Here is an 18,947-nt window from a genome sequence, read left to right on the forward strand (position 1 = left end):
CACTACAGGCTTGGAGCAAAACAACACAGTTAAGGAAAAATTACCACTAAAATTCTCAGGGCAAAATGAGAAAAATAGAGTTCCCCGGGCTGCTACATCAAGGACTGAAAGAGTGTGGCCTGGAGGTGTTATTCCTTACGTCATAGGAGGCAACTTCACTGGTAAGATATTCCCAGAGGGTCTATTTTGATAATGGAATAATGATTATTACATAAAGTATATATTTTTGTAGAATACTAAGACATAAAATATAGTATTAACTCAAATATGAGAAAGATTCCATTCGCCTCAGTTGTCAGCATATCTTGAAATTTAAAAACATAGATATAGTCTTGAGTTCTAAGAATCTAAAGAACTATTCTGGTTTTTAAAAGGAGTTTCAAATGTGCACATTAAATCTAGAAGCTCTTTTCAGTTGACAAGAACAATACATATCTTTGTTCATGGAGCCTTGTACGCACATACTTGTCGAGACAGTAAGCTCATGCCTACTGATTCTGAAGACAGTGTCCACTCTCAACAATGGCTCACTGTGGCGCTTGGCGCTAGTATTCTTTGGTTTGATTATAGTGGTGGCATCTAATCTGCGCAGCCAGACTCGGGACAGAAGAGCCACCTGCAGACTTCTCTTTTGAACAGGCGCTGTTTTATTAATGTCATGCCATTTTTCCAGGCAGCCAGCGAGCCATGTTCAAGCAGGCCATGAGGCACTGGGAGAAACACACATGTGTGACGTTCATTGAAAGAGGGGATGAAGAGAGCTACATTGTATTCACGTATAGGCCTTGTGGGTAAGTAGAACCAAGGAATGAGTTAAGTAAATAGAGAAGGGAAAAAATCCATAGGTGAGATTCACTTTTTAAATATTTGCTTAGTCTTTTGCCCATAAAAAATTATGAATAAATCAATAGTATATTTTAAAGAAATGTATTCTTTGATCACAGACCTCTGCACACCCTCCACCACTGCAGCCGCCCTTCCTTCTGTTCCAGATATATGATAGCATTGCCCACTAACCTGAGTTAGAAACCTCAGTTTTGTTTTCAGTGATTTTCAGTTTTCAACGCATTGTTTTCTGTTGATATCCACTATATCTTTTTGTTTCCACTTTTATTCCATGTCAGTCCTCTTGTCCATTCATGCCTTTGTCTTCTCACATCTGGTCTATTTCAACTGTTCTCCTGTCTTATCAACTAACTACCATTAGAATTATCTTCAAAAAGTACTAATTAGAGCAAAATGCTACAGTTTTTGAGATTCCTCAGTGTTTATAACAACCTACAGTGGTGTTTTCTAGATTTGCTTCTTATAGGATGATAACAATACTCTCTTCACAACAACTATCCTGTAAGTTGTGAAAATGCTTTGTTAAATTTCAGTAAGTATTCCTACAAGTAGTGTGTTAAACCTTGCTAATATTCAGCCAGTTTAAAGGAATATAGAATACAGTGTCCCTTAAACTTATTTTAAAATGGAAGCAGCCACTTCATCCTTCTAATAGTGAAGAATGTGGTCAGTATCCCAGAACACATTTTGGGAAATGCCAGCCTGAGAATAAAATCTAGATTCTTGGACGTAACATTTATGACAGCTTGCATTCACTGCTGCTTCTGCCACCACATCTCTTCACAAATCCCATAATCTAGCCAAGTTACAGTAATAGCAGTCCTCCAAGCAATTCTGTATAGTGTAAGAAAGACTTTTCATTGTGAAAATTTTCACTTTCCCCTTGTGAAAAGTGAAAGTGAAGTCAGTCAGTTGACTCCAAATCATTGCAACCCCACAGAGTATAGCCCACCAGGCTCCTCCATCCATAGGATTTCCCAGGCAAGAATACTGGAATGAGTTGCCATTTCCTTCTTCAGGGGATCTTCCTGACCCAGGGATCGAACCTGGGTCTCCTGCATTGCAGCCAGATGCTTTTACTGTCTGAGCCACCAGGGAGACCCTTTCCCCCTGTGTATCCAGTTAATTGGAACTTATATTTAAATATTTGAGTATTTAAATTGTTTCCATTTTTGTTTGTTTGCTGAGATTAGTTGGTAGGGCACGCTGTCTACTTTATACCACATCACATCAAGAAGCACATATTCCCGCACCTACCACTTTAGTGATGCTAAGATTTATCAGCGGATTCAAGTGGTGACAGCCACGCCCCTCAATTTTAAGTTCCCATCACTGGAAAATAGTCATTTTCTCATGTTATTGTTTTCTTTTATTCTTTCTACATTTAGCTGAAATTCTTCTATAAAGAGGAATTATCTCTAATCAGCTATAGCTATTTGATACCTTCTATTATTGTTCATATGGGGAATTTAAATAAAATGCTTAAATCCTTTGGAGGAAATAATTCTTGCCCTAATGACATATGTTCTTGGGTTGGGAAATATATATATTTCACTAGGTATTGGGGGCACTACATCATCTGGCTTTGTCTCATCATATTTTCCTAGAGCATTTGAATTAAGTAATGGGTTTTAATTTTGGTCCTATTAATTGACATTAAGGAAAAAGATACATTTTTATTTTTCTGTTTATTTTGGATAATGCCTTAATGTTTTACCTATGAATTATCTACACAGTGTTTTCTTCTAAGTTACTTTATTTATTCTTGATAAGTTTTGATTATGTTCGAAGTCTCTTCTAATACTTTATATATGATGGTTTAGTCGCTAAGTCATGTCCGACTCTTGCAACCCCATGGATTGTAGTCTGACAGGCTCCTCTGTCCATGGGGATTCTCCAAGCAAGAATACTGGAGTGGGTGGCCATTTCCTTCTCCAGTGGATCTTGCTGACCCAGGAATTGATCCCGGGTCTCCCACATTGCAGATAGATTCTTTACTGACTGAGCTACAAGGGAATAAACGTCTAAATCTAAACTATCATTCCTTCCTTCCTTCCGGTTATCTAATAGGAGTGGATATAGCTCAGGTTGCATATTTCTAAATATACAACATATTCAGATCAGTACATCTTTTCTTTACCCACCTTTCAATTTTGTAAAATAAATACATCCAAAGTGCCACTTAATTATTTTATTGATCAATTTCTGTTTGTAACAAATTCATATATATATACTCATTTTGTTTTATTAATTTGGCTCTTTTCAAAGGTTTCCATTTCACTCGTTTTACCCTGCTAAGCTATCTTATTTCATATGTTTCACTCTCACCCATTTTGAGCTATCCATGGGATACTCTGCTCTACAACAGCTATCATAACTCCAGTCCCACTGTTGGCTCAGATGTCTGCCTTCATCAGTGATGAGGGCAGGGAGCTTACCTGTGCTCCCCATGACACCCAGCACACTGCTTTAGAGGTGGCTATCAGGCAAGGGTCAGAAATTTACGTGTCAGCTGAAGTTCATTGTGTGTAATCCTAAAATAAAACAATGTAAGAATTTAAAGGGGTTTTGAAAAACATGCATAAAAGACAGAGATGTGTATAGCGGACTTTTGGACTCAGAGGGAAAGGGAGAGGGTGGGATGATTTGGGAGAATGGCATTGTAACATGTATACTATCATGTAAGAATCGAATCGCCAGTCTATGTCCGATGCAGGATACAGCATGCTTGGGGCTGGTGCACAGGGATGACCCAGAGAGATGTTATGGGGAGGGAGGTGGGAGGGGATTCATGTTTGGGAACGCATGTACACCCATGGTGGGTTCATGTCAATGTATGGCAAAACCAATACAGTATTGTAAAGTAAAATAAAGTAAAAATAACAATTTAAAAATAATAATAATAAATTAATTAATTAATTAATAAAAAAAGAAAAACATGTATTCAGTAATTTAGGGATTTGAAACTGAAGTTATGACTTTCCTCAGGATACTTAAATCTGTAGTTACATTCTTGAAATTAGACCCTTGAGTTTTCTTGTTACTGTTATGGTAGTAACATTGCATTTTGGTGGTTTGCTTTGGTGCTAATTTTCCAGTTCAAAGTTTATACCGTATTATTATTTTCAATGATAGGAAGGATGATACTTTTTATTGAAGTTGATCAGAGCCTACTAATCATTCTAATCATTTTGTGACTTCTAAATTTTATTTGAAATTGCCATTATTGGCCAAAATTTCATGAAATAGTGATATTTTACCATGCTGCTGCTGCATTTATAGCTCACAAAAGTTAACTTAAATTATGAAAGAGTTTGACAGTTAATATTGCATAATATAGTGAAAGACATCTAAAATAAGATATATTTTGAGTCAAACACTTAATGCTCTACTGGAGTCAGTAATGGGTCTTTTTTCTTATAAGAAATGTGAAGTAATTAGCCTCCAATTAAAATAAATAAATTTAAATTATAAAAAAGAGGTGTGACATATAATGTATCACATTTAACAATACCTAGTATTGCAGTCCATGGGGTCGCTAAGAGTCGGACACAACTGAGCGACTTCACTTTCACTTTTCACTTTCATACATTGGAGAAGAAAATGGCAACCCACTCCATTCATTGATATGAATGGCAACATTTGTCTGCTCTGTTTGCTTTAATTTAGAAAGTAGATGCATCTTATTACTTCTTATTTTCATCACTTTGACTGAGTTTACCTATTAAGTCAGACAACTTGTAACTCTTGCAAATTTTAAAAATAAAAGCTGAAATAATCTCCATACTGGAGTGGGTTGCCATTTCCTCCTCTAGGGGATCTTCCCAACCAGGGAAGTTAAGAGTTGAGGAGTTATTAAATATCTGTCTGTGCTTGCACTCATTCATGTCCGACTCTGCAACACCTTGGACTGTAGCCCACTAGGCTCCTGTGTCCATGGGATTTTCAAGACAAGAATACTGGAATGGGTTGCCATTTCCTCCTCCAGGGTATCATTCTGTCCCAGGGCTTGAACCCACATCTCCTGTGTTTTCTTCATTGCAGGCATATTCTTAACCCACTGAGCCATCAGGGAAACCCATTATTAAATATGGAATTGCCTATATAATTTAGAGCATAAAGTTCCCTTAGTATTCTGCTACAGTCAATTTTTATGCAATAAATATTTATTGGGTATCTAATTCCGTATCAAGCCATTAATAAGTATGGAAATAATAAAATATTTAAAAGAAAAATGTAGAAATCATAACTTTTTACCATTTAACTCTAGTGCATTTCCTATTTTTAAGAAGAATTATAACTGTACATGATGTTCTATATATCTGTGTGTGTGTATATATATATATATATATGCATGTTTCTAGATGTATGATATATTTGCTTCAGCTACAATGGTCATAGGCTTTAATCTCTGTATTGGCAAAAGGTTTAACCTGAGCAATAAATATTTTTCAGTGAATATCTATTACCTTCTTTGTTGTTTATCTATTTTACAATATTCCTAATTATTATCAGAAAAAAGTGAGACCATTTTAAAACAGAAGTTGTTTGATTTTATTCTTTGTAAGTCAGAGATTTATGTAACTGAATTTTTACCTTCAATTATTATATGCTAATTTTTAATGATTGCCAAAAATCAATCAGACTTAGAATTAACTTATTTTCTTATTTTCTAGATTTTATGTATTTTAATTGCATTTCTCTTTGGTAATTTTGGTTATTCAGATTATGGCAGTAGTCACTTACCCATCCTTTTCTATTGAATTCTCATTTCATGTCACTTATCCTAACTTTGGGGCCTATAATATTGAGTGTAAGGTGTTTTCTTGGCTCTCCCAGGTAGCTTAGAGGTAAAGAATCTGTCACTAATGCAGGAGCGGCAGAAAACAAGGGTTTGATCCCTGGTTGGGAAGATCCCTTAAAGGAGGAAAACACAACCCACACCAATATTCTTTCCAGGATAATTCCATGGACAGAGGAGCCAGTCAGGCTACATTCTGGGGTCTCAGAGAGTTGGACACGACTGGAGCAACTGAACAGACACTTACAGGGTTCTCTATGCTAAGAAGTTATAGTTAGGCAGAGGAAGTGTGCTAGCCATGATTCTTATTCTCAAACAATGAAGACTGGCTAACTTAAACAGAAATCAATAGGAGCAAATTTATTATTATTTATATAAGGAAATTATTTTTTTTAAGTTTTGGAAGGAATTTGTAGAATTAGACTAATAGAAAAGGTGAAGAGACAAACTGAAGGAGGAATCTCAGCAAGAGCATGTTGAATTATTTACCTTGAGCATTTCCATGACTTCTAAGGATGCTTGCTCCTAACTATTAGAGTCTAAGCTCTGTCCTGCACTTTGGGGCTCTGTTCTTTCAATAAATATTTATTTATTATCATTGTTTTGACCTTTTATTTTTTCCAGTTGCATTGAGATATGTTAATAATTGACATATAACATATTGTTTTAAGTGTGTAACATGCTTTTAGATTTGTGTATAGTTTACACATTTTGTTGTTATTGTAGTGATGAGAACTTTTAAGATCTACTCTCTTAGCAACTTTTAAATATATGATATGGTATTGTCAACTTTTGTCACCACGCTGTACATTACATCCTCAGGAATAACTGAAGTGTGTACCTCTGACTACATCTTACCCATTTCACCCACCCTCAGCTCTTGCCTCTGGCAACCAACAATCTGTTCTCTGTGTCTATTGAGCTCTATTATGTGCCAGGCTGTATTCTAGGAGCTTGCATTTTGGCAGTGACCAAAACAGTGAACAAAATAGGTTTTCTGCCCAAAAAAAGCTTACATTTTTTGTATGCAGGCAAAACACCTATGAACATAAATGAAATATGAAATATATTAATAGACAATAAATTCTAGGACCAAAGGAAAAGTATAGTGAAAGTGGGATGGAAAGGTATTTGTATAGAAGTTGAAAAAGTTGAGGAAACAAGCCATTTGGATATCTGAGAAACAGAGTTCCTGACAAAAGAATAGACTGTAAAAAGACGCTGAAGTAAGAGTAAATCTGCATGCTCAGGACACAGCAAGGAAGCTTCATGGCTCAAGAGGAGTGACAGGGATACTAATATGAGATGAGATATGAAGAATAAGAAAACTCTTGAGAGTCCCTTGGACAGCAAGGAGATCAAACCAGTCAATCCTAAAGGCAATCAATCCAGAATATTCACTGGAGGGACTGATGAGGCGGCTGAAGCTCCAATACTTTGGCCACCTAATGGGAAGAACTGACTCATTGGAAAAGACCCTGATGCTGGGAAAGATTGAAGGCAGGAGGAGAAGGAGACGACTGAGGATGAGATTGTTGGATGGCATCACCAACTCAATTGACAAGAGTTTGAGCAAGCTCCGGGAGATGCTGAAGGACAGGGAAGCCTGGTATGCTGCATTCCATGGGGTTGCAAAGAGTCGGATATTTCTGAGTAACTAAACAACAACATATATAATAAGATACTTATATGTGAAGATTGTGTATTATCTTATGGGTATATATATATATACATATACTTTAGATTTCCCTCTGAGCAAAATAGATAGCCTGTATCAGTCAGCTTAGGCAATTTATGATGTGATGAAACTGAAAACTGAAAGTGTTAGAGGCTCAGTTGTATCCAACTCTTTACGACACCATGGACTGCAGCTCACCAGGCTCCTCTGTCCCTGGAATTCTCCAGGCAAAAATGCTGGAGTGTGTTGCCATTCCCTTCTCCAGGGGATCTTCTTGACTCAAGGATTGAGCCCAAGTCTCCTGCATTGACAGGCTCATCCTGTACTGTTTGAGCCACCAGGTAAGCCCTTATGATGAGTTAACAGCTCCCAAATCTCAGTGACTAGAGCAAAAAACACTTACTCCTTACTCTTATTGTATATCTGCCACTGTTTGCCTGTAGCTCACTGCAGAGGGTTTAATACAGTGTCCAGTCCGATGGAGAAGCCTCTTCTTGGAACATTGCAATTGTAGCAGAAAGAATAGAAACAATTTAGTCAACCATATTTGCTCTTAAAAATTCTCTCTAGAGAAGACACAAAAAAAGTTTGTGCTCACATGACATTGTCCAGAGCAAGTTACATGACTAAGCCCAGTCAGCAGGGTAGAGATGTATAATAATCTCCTAGAGGGGGGTAATAGTCAATAATTTTTAAATGTTGACACAATTTATAATACACTCATTGGATAATATTCAGGACAGAAGTAATCTGACTGGACATTTAAAAATTATATCTATGCCAAGAAGAGACTGCTGTGAGGAAGGCATAAAGCTTATAGAGAACTTTCTTTGTACTTACTGACTTTGCTCCACCAGTCTGAGGTCAAAGTAGAGAATACCGGGTTTTGAGTTACCTTCTTACTCTCTATGGCTTAGTGGGCTTTTTGAAAGGTGGTGAAAGTTTTCTAAGAGGGTAAGTAGATCTTATAATGGCTAAGCTTTAAAAGGAAAACTGAAATTTGAAATAAAAAAATCAAAAGCTGTGTACAAGAAAACAGCATGAAATCTGGATTACGTTAGAAAGAAACTAAGACAAGTTAAAGCCATGTTTTTATAAACCTGTCATGTCATACATAATTGTATGTGCATATATTTAGCTATTTAGTCATCTGAGAATCTAGAATTCTTCTGTTCCTAAACCAATGCATTTCCGATTCTTCACAGGACCATTGTAAAAGCCAGTGTGAAATGTATTTTTGCTTTCTGTTATGAAACCTCATTTTATTTATTAGAAATTGTTATGGGTAAAGTTATGCTAATAAAAGATGTTTCAGATTAAAAGAATTGACCATTTTAGATTTAAAAAATCAACTTCATTGCTTGACTGTCTCCTGGATTTTGATTTGCAAAATATTTTCTCTCCTGACAACCAGCAAAACTGACTCAATGTAGGTAATTTAGTTGCTGTATGATCCTTGGATATTTCAGTTTTATTATCATTGTTTCATGGTACCAAATGTTTCAGTTTAAATCTCCCTAAAATTTGCAAATTTTGATACATCTAATATTTTACTATTTCAGTACATAGTAAATAACTATGTGTGTATGCTTAGTCGCTCAGTCATGTCCGACTCTTTGCAACCCCATTGACTGTCGCCTACCAAGTAACTCTCTGTTCATGAGATTCTCCAGGCAAGAATACTAAGTTGGTTTGCCATTCCCTTCTACAGTGGATGTTCCTGACCCAGGGATCAAACCTGCATTGCAGGCAGATTCCTTACCATCTGAGCTGCCTATGTAGGTATAAATTAAAATGTGCTACTAAAAAATCTAACTGGGAGCAAAAATACAATTTCTTGATTTTTTTTCCCCTACCACTTACCTCACTTTTCTTTCTATTATCGATTTAGTATGCATAATTAGCTGTTATAATAGATACATAAATAATAAGTTGAATTACTACTTGTAACTGTCAAGGAAAAAAGGCAAAAATATACCCAACTAAATGCAGAGTGCCAGAGAATAGCAAGGAGAGATAGGAAGGTCTTTTTAAATGAACAATGCAAAGAAATAGAGACAAATAATAGAATGGGACAGACCAGAGATCTCTTCAAGAAAACTGGAGATGTTAAAAGAATACACAGAAGAACTGTACAAAAAAGATCTTCATGACCCAGAAAATTATGATGGTGTGATCACTCACCTAGAGCCAGACATCTTGGAATGTGAAGTCAAGTGGGCCTTAGAAAGCATCACTATGAACAAAGCTAGTGCACGTGATAGAATTTCTGTTGAGCTATTTCATATCCTGAAAGATGATGCTATGAAAATGCTGCACTCAATATGCCAGCAAATTTGGAAAACTCAGCAGTGGCCACAGGACTGGAAAAAGTCAGTTTTCATTCCAATCCCAAAGAAAGGCAAAGCCAAAGAATGCTCACACTACTGCACAATTGCACTCATCTCACATGCTAGTAAAGTAATGCTCAAAATTCTCCAAGCCAGGCTTCAGCAATATGTGAACCATGAACTTCCAGATGTTCAAGCTGGTTTTAGAAAAGACAGAGGAACCAGAGATCAAATTGCCAACATCTGCTGGATCATGGAAAAGCAAGAGAGTTCCAGAAAAACATCTATTTCTGCTTTATTGACTATGCCAAAGCCTTTGACTGTGTGGACCATAATAAACTGTGGAAAATTCTCAAGGAGATGGAAATACCAGAACACCTGATCTGCCTCCTGAGGAATCTGTATGCAGGTCAGGAAGCAACAGTTAGAACAGGACATGGAACAACAGACTGGTTCCAAATAGGAAAAGGAGTACATCAAGGCTGTATATTGTCACCCTGCTTATTTAACTTATATGCAGAGTACATCATGAGAAACACTGGGCTGGAGGAAGCACAAGCTGGAATCAAGATTGCCAGGAGAAATATCAATAACCTCAGATATGCGTATGACACCACCCTTATGGCAGAAAGTGCAGAAGAGCTAAAGAGCCTCTTGATGAAAGTGAAAGTGGAGAGTGAAAAAGTTGGTTTAAAGCTCAACATTCAGAAAATTAAGATCATGGCATCTGGTCCCATCACTTCATGGCAAATAGATGGGGAAACAGTGGAAACAGTGGCTGACTTTATTTTTCTGGGCTCCAAAATCACTGCAGATGGTGATTCGCACCCATGAAATTAAAAGACACTTACTCCTTGGAAGGAAAGAAGTTATGATCAAACTAGACAGCATATTGAAAAGCAGAGACATTACTTTGTCAACAAAATTCTGTCTCTTCAAGGCTATGGTTTTTCCAGTGGTCATGTATGGATGTGAGAGTTGGACTATAAAGAAAGCTGAGTGCCAAAGAACTGATGTTTTTGAACTGTGATGTTGGAGAAGACTGTTGAGAGTCCCTTGGACTACAACGAGATCCAACTACTCCATCCTAAAGGAAATCAGTCCTGGGTGTTCATTGAAAGGACTGATGTTGAAGCTGAAACTCCAATACTTTGGCCACCTGGTGTGAAGAGCTGACTCATTGGAAAAGACCCTGGTGCCGGGAAAGATTGAGGGCAGGATCAGAAGGGGACAACAGAAGATGAGATGGTTGGATGGCATCACCGACTTGATGGACATGGGTTTGGGTGGACTCTGGGAGTTGGTGATGGACAGGGAGACCTGGCGTGCTGCAGTTCATGGGGTCATAAAGAGTCAGACACGACTGAGCAACTGAACTGAACTGAAAAGAATATTCCATGCAGGGATGGACACAATGAAATACAGAAATGTTAAGGACCTAACAGAAGGAGAAGAGATTAAGAAGAGATGACAAGAATACATAGAACTATGCAAGAAATTTCTTAATGACCTGGATAACCACGATGATATGGTTATTTCCCTAGAGTTAGATTTGTGGAATGTGAATTCAAGTATGCCTTATGAAGCATTACTTCATTCTGTCACAGTGACAGAATTCTAGCTGAACTATTTAAAGTCCTAAAAGTGATGCTGTTAAGGTGATTCTGTTAAAGTGCTACACTCAATATGGCAGCAAATTTGGAAAGCTCAACAGTGGTCACTGGACCTGAAAAGGACAATTTTCATTCCAATCTCAAAGAAGTGAAATGCCAAAGAATGTTCCAACTACCATACAATTAAGGCTCATTTTACATGCTAGCAAGGTTACCGTCAAAATCCTTCACGCTAGGCTTCAGCAGTATGTGAACCAATAACTTCCAGATCTACAAGCTGGGTTTTCAAAGGGACAGAGGAAACACAGAGATCAAATTGCAAACATTCACTGGATCCTGAAGAAAGCAAGGGAGTTCCAGCAAAACATCTATTTCTGCATCATTGACTATGTTAAAGCCTTTGATCATGGGGATCACAACAAACTACAGAAAATTCTTAAAGAGATGAAGTAAGACCAGACCATCTTACCTGTCTCCTGGAGAAACTTGTATGCAGGTAAGACACAACACTTAGAATTGGACTGAACAACTGGCCCACTCAAAATGGGTAAAGAAGTACAGCAAGTCTGTATATTGTCACCCTGTTTATTTAACTTATCTTCAGACTACATCATGCGAAATGCCAGGGTGTATGAATCACAAGCTGGAATCAAGATTGCTGGGAGAAATATCAACAACCTCAGATGTGCAGATGATATCACTCTAATGGCAGAAAATTTTGAGGAACTAAAGAGCCTCCTGATGAGGGTGAAAAAGGAAAGTGAAAAAGCTGGCTTGAAACTCAACTTGAAAAAACTAAGATCATGGCAAACTAAGATCATGGCAAATAGAAGGGGAAAAACTGAATGCAGTGACAGATTTTATTTTCTGTGGCTCCAAAATCACTATGGATTGTGACCACAGCCGTGAAATCAGAAGACATTTGCTCCTTGGAAGGAAAGCTATGGCAAACCTAGATAGTGTAATAAAAAGTAGAGACTTCACTTTGCCAACGAAGGTCTGTAGAGTCAAAATTAAGGTTTATCTATGAACAGATGTGATAGTTGGGCCAAAAAGAATGCTGAGCACCAAAAACTGAATTGCGGTACTGGAGAAAACTCTTGAGAGTCCTTTGCATTGCAAGGAGATCAAACAAGTCAATCCTAAAGAAAACCAACCCTGAATATTCATTGGAAAGACTGATGCTGAAGTTGAAGCTCGAATACTTTGGCCACTGATGCGAAAAACTGATGCATTGAAAAAGACCTAATGCTGAAAAGAATGAAGGCAAAAGAAGAAGGTGTTTCAGAGGATAAGATGTTTAGATAGCATCAATGAGCATGAATTTGAGCAAACTCCAGGAGACAGTGGAGGACAGAGGAGATTGGCATGCTACAGTCCATGGGACTGCAAAGAGCTGGACATGACTTAGTGACTGAACAGCAACTATGGAATAAGGTAAGACATTTAATCATTTAAAGCCTACAGAAATAATAGGACTGATAAATATTTGTAACACTCAAAAAGACTGAAATGTTCTTTCTCTGAAAAGTGAGCTTAATGATGTGCATTTTATAATATTTTGGCAAATTAATTTTGAAAAATTTCCTCTCTTAACTTAAAAAAAAAGAAAAAGGTTTTGGTGTCTGGCACATCATAACCCCCATCTATTCAAGCCCAATTATTTACTTCCTGTATTGCTCTCTGGAGGGGTGGCTCTTAGATAAGCTATTTTAATGTAAACCCTAATTGTTGAAGTTTTAAGTGTAATTTTACTGATAGCTCTAGTTGTAGTTACTGTATTATTGTACATTTAAAACTATTTTAGAGTCAGTGTCCTTATGCGTCCACGCCTGAACGTGTGTACACTCTCTTTCACACACACTGACACGTTTCATGTATGCACACACACAATGGAATTTCTGCGTTTTGAGTAGAAGAGTGTCATTGAATATGTATAAATATCAGTAAGTTGAGGAACATTTTCAGGAGAATACTCTGGATAGTTCATATTCTGACAGTTCAAGATATTCTTTCAGAAGGTGAAATGGACTAACCACATCAAACTTTACCTGACCATTTGATTATTGATTGATTTTTCTTCACCAGTCAACCATTAACCCTAGGTAATTTGCCTCTTGAAATTAATTTTCCTGTATTGACTTCTTTTAAAAGTTTTCCTTTTTAAAAAGTTTTCCCATAAGGAGGAGAAATATTCATCTTTAAATTAACCAACATTTTTCACAAATTTAATTGTTTTTCTCAAAGTAAAAAAATAAAGTTTGTTTTTATGCTTAATAGTGAAATAATGTATTATTGCTAGATAACCAACCTAAATGATTTACATGGGTTGTGGAGACCAAAAATTGTATTAGAACTAAATGTGAATTGAAGTCTTGAGTTTAACTATATGTATAATAGCCATTAATCACCATCATAAGTATTTTATTATCTTATTATCTTCTAAATACTCCTAAAAATGATTTAAGGCACATCTCCAACATCTTCTAATATATGAATTAGTACAAATGCACTGCAGTTGATTATTTAGAGACTGGCATATGCATTTACCAGGATTACTAGAGACTGGCTATGTTCATCAGTGAAAAACTGTTCTGCCTCTGACTGTGCTGTACTTTATATTTCACCTGAAACTTTAACAAATTTTCACCCTATTATAATTAACTTGTCATCACCCTGTTTACCACCATTCACATTTTCTGCTTTATTCCAGATGCTGCTCCTATGTAGGTCGGCGTGGAAATGGGCCTCAGGCAATCTCTATTGGCAAGAACTGTGATAAATTTGGAATCGTTGTTCATGAACTGGGCCATGTGATAGGCTTTTGGCATGAGCACACGCGGCCAGACAGAGATAACCATGTGACTATCATACGGGAAAACATCCAGCCAGGTGAGGGGCTGTACAGGGTGTCGGATTTGAGATTGACTAAACATCTTTTAATAGGATTGTGCTGTTTACATTTTAATTTCTTACAAAATGTGAATTGTTTTGTTGATATTGTGGCTCAACGTTTTCCTTGATTAAAAAATACCTATTATGGTGCTGATTTGTTCCTGCAAATCAAATGATCTTATGCAGTTTTTAGATTTGCATTTTTTTCTTAAGATTTATCTACTTTATATCTCTGGTTCTTTCAAAAAAAATGGTGAACCATAAATTAATATTGTTAAATTTTCAAAAAGCATTTTCTATCCTTAGTTCTATAATTTATGTTGTTGGGATTTAAAAAGGGTCCAGAGTTTGTCACAAAATGTGCTGCTACCATAAAAATCTATATTATACCACAGACAGTTTCATGAGAAAATTCCACAAAGTAAGACATTTTCAGGATAGCCCAAATATTTTCTTGAGACTTTCTCTTAATCTTGACTACCCTAAAGACAAATTCTTAAGAATGTTGCAAGTGTCAGTAGTTCAGTAGTTAATATGTATTTAAATTTAATTTCCTCTGACAGTTGATGTGTGATAATAACCTCATTTATAGTTTTGTATTTGTTTTACCTTTCATAAATTCATAAAAATAAGCAAATTTCAATTGCCAAAAGAAAAACCCTATTGTTTAGAATTGTTTTATAAGATTGTGCATATTTCACGCATTGTTGTTTGGTTGCTAAGTTGTTTTTTTACCGTTTTTGCAACGCCATGAGCTATATAGCTCACCAGGCTCCTCTGTCCTTGGGATTTCTCAGGCAAGAATATTGGAGTGAGTTGTCATTTCCTTCTCCAAGGGATCTTCCTAACCCAGTGATCAAACCTGCATCTCCTGCATTGCAAGCTATGTGTTATTTTCTTATTCATAGCCAGTTTTAAGTTATTAATACAAACATTGAATTCCTAAGAATTTCCTGTGATTAGCAGCATTGATCTATTTAGTCACTCACAACATATTTGTATTGAGGCATTATTAGATATTGGAGATACTTCATGAAAATTACAGAGCTTAGTGTAGCTATGTCTATATATATACAAATATTCTAAACAAGTGAGAAAATGAGAATAGTCATATGTTGAGAATACTGTCAGTCCAAGCAAGGTGTGACAAAATGTGCTTTAGCAAGTCGGGAGATGTCACAAAAGAACTGAAATTTAGAAGTAAAGGGTTTCTAAGTGCAGAAAAGAGTGATGGTATATCTAACTGAAAAAAAGAAAAAGGATCATGATCAAAGCTACAATTACAGATAATTAGATTATTTTCATCTGCTCATAGGGCTGCATGGTAAGTTACAAGTGGGAGATTAGTTGGTAATTACCAAAGGGGATTAGATCATAGGGATTTTCTATAAGAAGCCAGGAAATTTATCCTGGCTTTTATCCTAGAGATTTTATCCTCTAGCTACTGGAGAATAATCAAAGGATTGAAAGCAGAACAAGTTCAGATTTAAAAGAAATAGAAAGAGATTTCTTTCAGCTTATAGGGATTATTAACTGAGAATGGGGATATGGGAGTAGGGAGAATGAACCTATTAGAAGCTTAAATGAGTAGTCTATCAGAGGTGACTGAGTCCTCAGTTAGGGTGGTGTAGACCAAGAAGATAAGGAAATAATATTTCAAAAATATTTTAAGAGAAGCACTATATGAAGGAAGATCTTCAAAGTTTTATTTTTTAGGCAACAGGGTGAGTGGCAGCACCATCAAATGAAGTAAGCTAAGAAATATGGATAAAACAAAAAGCAACATACTTTTAAGAGGGAAAAGACAAATAATAATTTCATTTAGCATATGTTTGAGTTTGAGAAGCCTTTAGATAATTGAAGTAGAGATATTTAGCAGACAAAGGAAAGCCGAATCTAGACTTTAGGACATATCTAGAAAGGAATTTGATACAGGATTTGACTGTTTAGGAAAATGTTGGAGAAAGAAGGAAATAAGATTTCAGGTAGAATATGGGGAATACCACCATTTACGTTCAGTTTGAGAAAAATCTCTCAAAAGATTAAGTTTGGTCTAAGGGGTAGGAGAAAAATCAATTGGTGCAATGTTACAGGGAAGAGATCATTTCAAGAAAAAGAAGTATTCTGTAGTATTGAAAGAGAAGTAAATAAAATCTCTACTCTCAATATGGAAGACTCTTTAACTCCTCAGCAGCTATCACGTTCATCTAATACTTTTTTTTATCACTGGGAGACAAAGAGGAAATAGTATTTCTGATGATTACTCCAACTACCAATTAAATGAGAAAAAGTTTTCTATTAACCACAGTTATTAAGTTTCCTCTATTATGTTGACAAAATAACTTATAAAGAAAGTAACTTTCAAGAATGTTTCTTGCTCTTAAAATTAGGACTCTGATTCAACATAAATTTACATACCTACAACAAGCAAGAAATGTATAAAAAGCATATAAATATATAATACTTAACATAGTGCTAAACTAATTATGGTTTTTCTTTTTTATTGTTGTTGAGTCACTATTCAGGTTAATGGAAAAGAGTAATTTATTTAGTGAGATGTTCTGAGTATTTGGAACTCTGTGCACATTTTGTCACCCCTTTTTGGATTCAACAATATTCTCGGCATATGACTATTCTCACTTTCCTCATTCACTTGCAATAATTTGTATGTATGAACCCTTGGCCCTCTGTATTTATAGGGTTTTGCATCCATAGATTCAACCAATCTTTGAATCAAAATTTATTCATTGTACTAAACCATTTTATATAAAGGACTTAAGCATCCACAAATTTTGGTATCCAAGAGGTTCCTAGAACCAATCTTATCAGATACTGAAGGCTGATTGTAATTCTAATATGAAAGAATTCATGTTGGAGAATAACTTTCAACAGATCTGTGTCTTACTCAGAAACTTAAGATCAAGTGTTATTCTAGGGCAATGTCTAGTAAGTGTCAACTTTAGCTTTACATTCATATGCAAAATTAGTGGCTATGTATGATAGGAGCCAATTTTGTACAAGGATTGGATTACTTTTAGATTAGTTTTAAGCCATTTTAGAACAGGCCTTCAAGAATGAGGCTTCTCATTAAAAAAAAATGTTTAGGATGAGTTTTGCTGGTGCTCTGTATCTCTGATTTGCTTTTCCCTTCTTTCATAAAATAAGTCTAATTTTCTTTACAGAGTCCATATATGGCTGTGTTCTTTTTAGCCATTATGTCATATATGTGGTAAATGCTCAATTATATGCTTCAGAAGGTATTACCAAAGTTGCTTCATGTTCCACTTTCAGAAATTTTCATGAAACATTTTGCTTTACTTAAGGAGTATATTCACATATTGTGCTTGGAAGTTGACATATCCAGTAGATTACAGGTTAAAATAAATAAAATCAGCTCCATAGCTTTATAAACATCATACTTAGAATTGGATATACTAAAATATACTTACTATTTTTTAATGAAGGGTAGAGTTATAACACTTTCTTCTATCAGGTTAAAGACAATGTAAATTATTTCCTGAGAAGAGTAATAATAGCCGCAGAGATTTCTGGAACATGTATCTCACTATTTGGTCTGTTAGTTCACTGAAAACTATTTAATGTGTGAATTCATTGTAAAGGTTAACTAAAACACTTTTTTAGAGAAGGAAATGGCAACCAACTCCAGTATTCTTGCCTGGAGAATCCCATGTACAGAGGAGCCTGGCAGACCATGGTCCATAGGGTCAGAGAGAATTGGAAATGACTGAAGTGACTAAGCACAAAACACTTTACTCTGGGCTACAGGTTCTACAACTTAAGGCTGATTGTTTCATCTTTAATGCTTAAGTGATTTGGGGGGGCTCCAAAATCACTGCAGATGGTGACTGCAACCATGAAATTAAAAGATGCTTTCTCCTTGGAAGAAAAGCTGTGACCAACCTAGACAGCACATTAAAAAGCAGAGACATCACTTTGCTGACAAAGGTCCGTCTAGTCAAGGCTATGGTTTTTCTAGTAGTCATGCATGGATGTGAGAGTTGAACTATAAAGAAAGCTTAGCACAGAATAACTGATGCTTTTGAACTATGGTGTTGGAGAAAACTCTTGAGAGTCCTTTGGACTGCAAGGAGATCGAACTAATCTATCCTAAAGGAAATCAGTCCTGAATATCCATTGGAAAGACTGATGCTAAAGCTGAAACTCCAATATTTTGGCCACCTGGTGCAAAGAACTAACTCATTGGAAAGACCCTGTTGCTGGGAAAGATTGAAGGTGGGAGGAGAAGGTGATGACAGAGGATGGGATGGTTGGATGGCATCACCGACCCTATGGACATGAGTCTGAGTAAGCTCCAGGAGTTTGTGTTGGGCAGGGAAGCCTGGCGTGCTGCAGTCCATGGGGTCGCAGAGTTGGACAGGACTGAGCGACTGAACTGAGCTAACTATGTCAGTCTTCCCATCACCCGTATGGAAGATCTTATGCTCTGTACATCACTCAGTTTCTTTATTAGCTTTTGGGAAACTTTTTAATCTGATATTTTCAGATTTAGTAATAATATAACAATTGGAATAAAATTTAAATAGTTGCATAAACATTGTAATAGTTCTGTTCTGAACTCTAACCTTGAATTTGGAATCCTAATACCTCAACTTTACATTTAGATGTTTCAGACTGAGCCATAAAAACAGCCTTCTTTGGGTGCTGAAATTGTGAAAAATGGATTAGTGAAACCTAAACTCTATCTGAGGAAACATTTCTGGAACCACTAATGTAGGTCTAGACATTTAATGCTATGTTCTTTT

General features: G+C 36.2%; 1 protein-coding gene across 2 annotated transcripts in view; it reads left to right on the forward strand.

The window, feature by feature from the left end:
• The window catches only part of TLL1 (tolloid like 1), a 389,207-nt gene that overhangs the window by 162,814 nt on the left and 207,446 nt on the right, over positions 1-18,947 (forward strand). For both annotated transcript variants that reach the window (XM_060400908.1, XM_042234239.2), the window contains exons 4-6: positions 9-161; positions 674-791; positions 13,982-14,160. In XM_060400908.1, the coding sequence (XP_060256891.1) occupies positions 9-161; positions 674-791; positions 13,982-14,160 (450 nt within the window). The remainder of the gene's footprint in view (positions 1-8; positions 162-673; positions 792-13,981; positions 14,161-18,947) is intronic.

The sequence above is a fragment of the Ovis aries genome, chromosome 17 (genome assembly GCF_016772045.2).
Source record: "Ovis aries strain OAR_USU_Benz2616 breed Rambouillet chromosome 17, ARS-UI_Ramb_v3.0, whole genome shotgun sequence".
Taxonomy (NCBI): domain Eukaryota; kingdom Metazoa; phylum Chordata; class Mammalia; order Artiodactyla; family Bovidae; genus Ovis; species Ovis aries.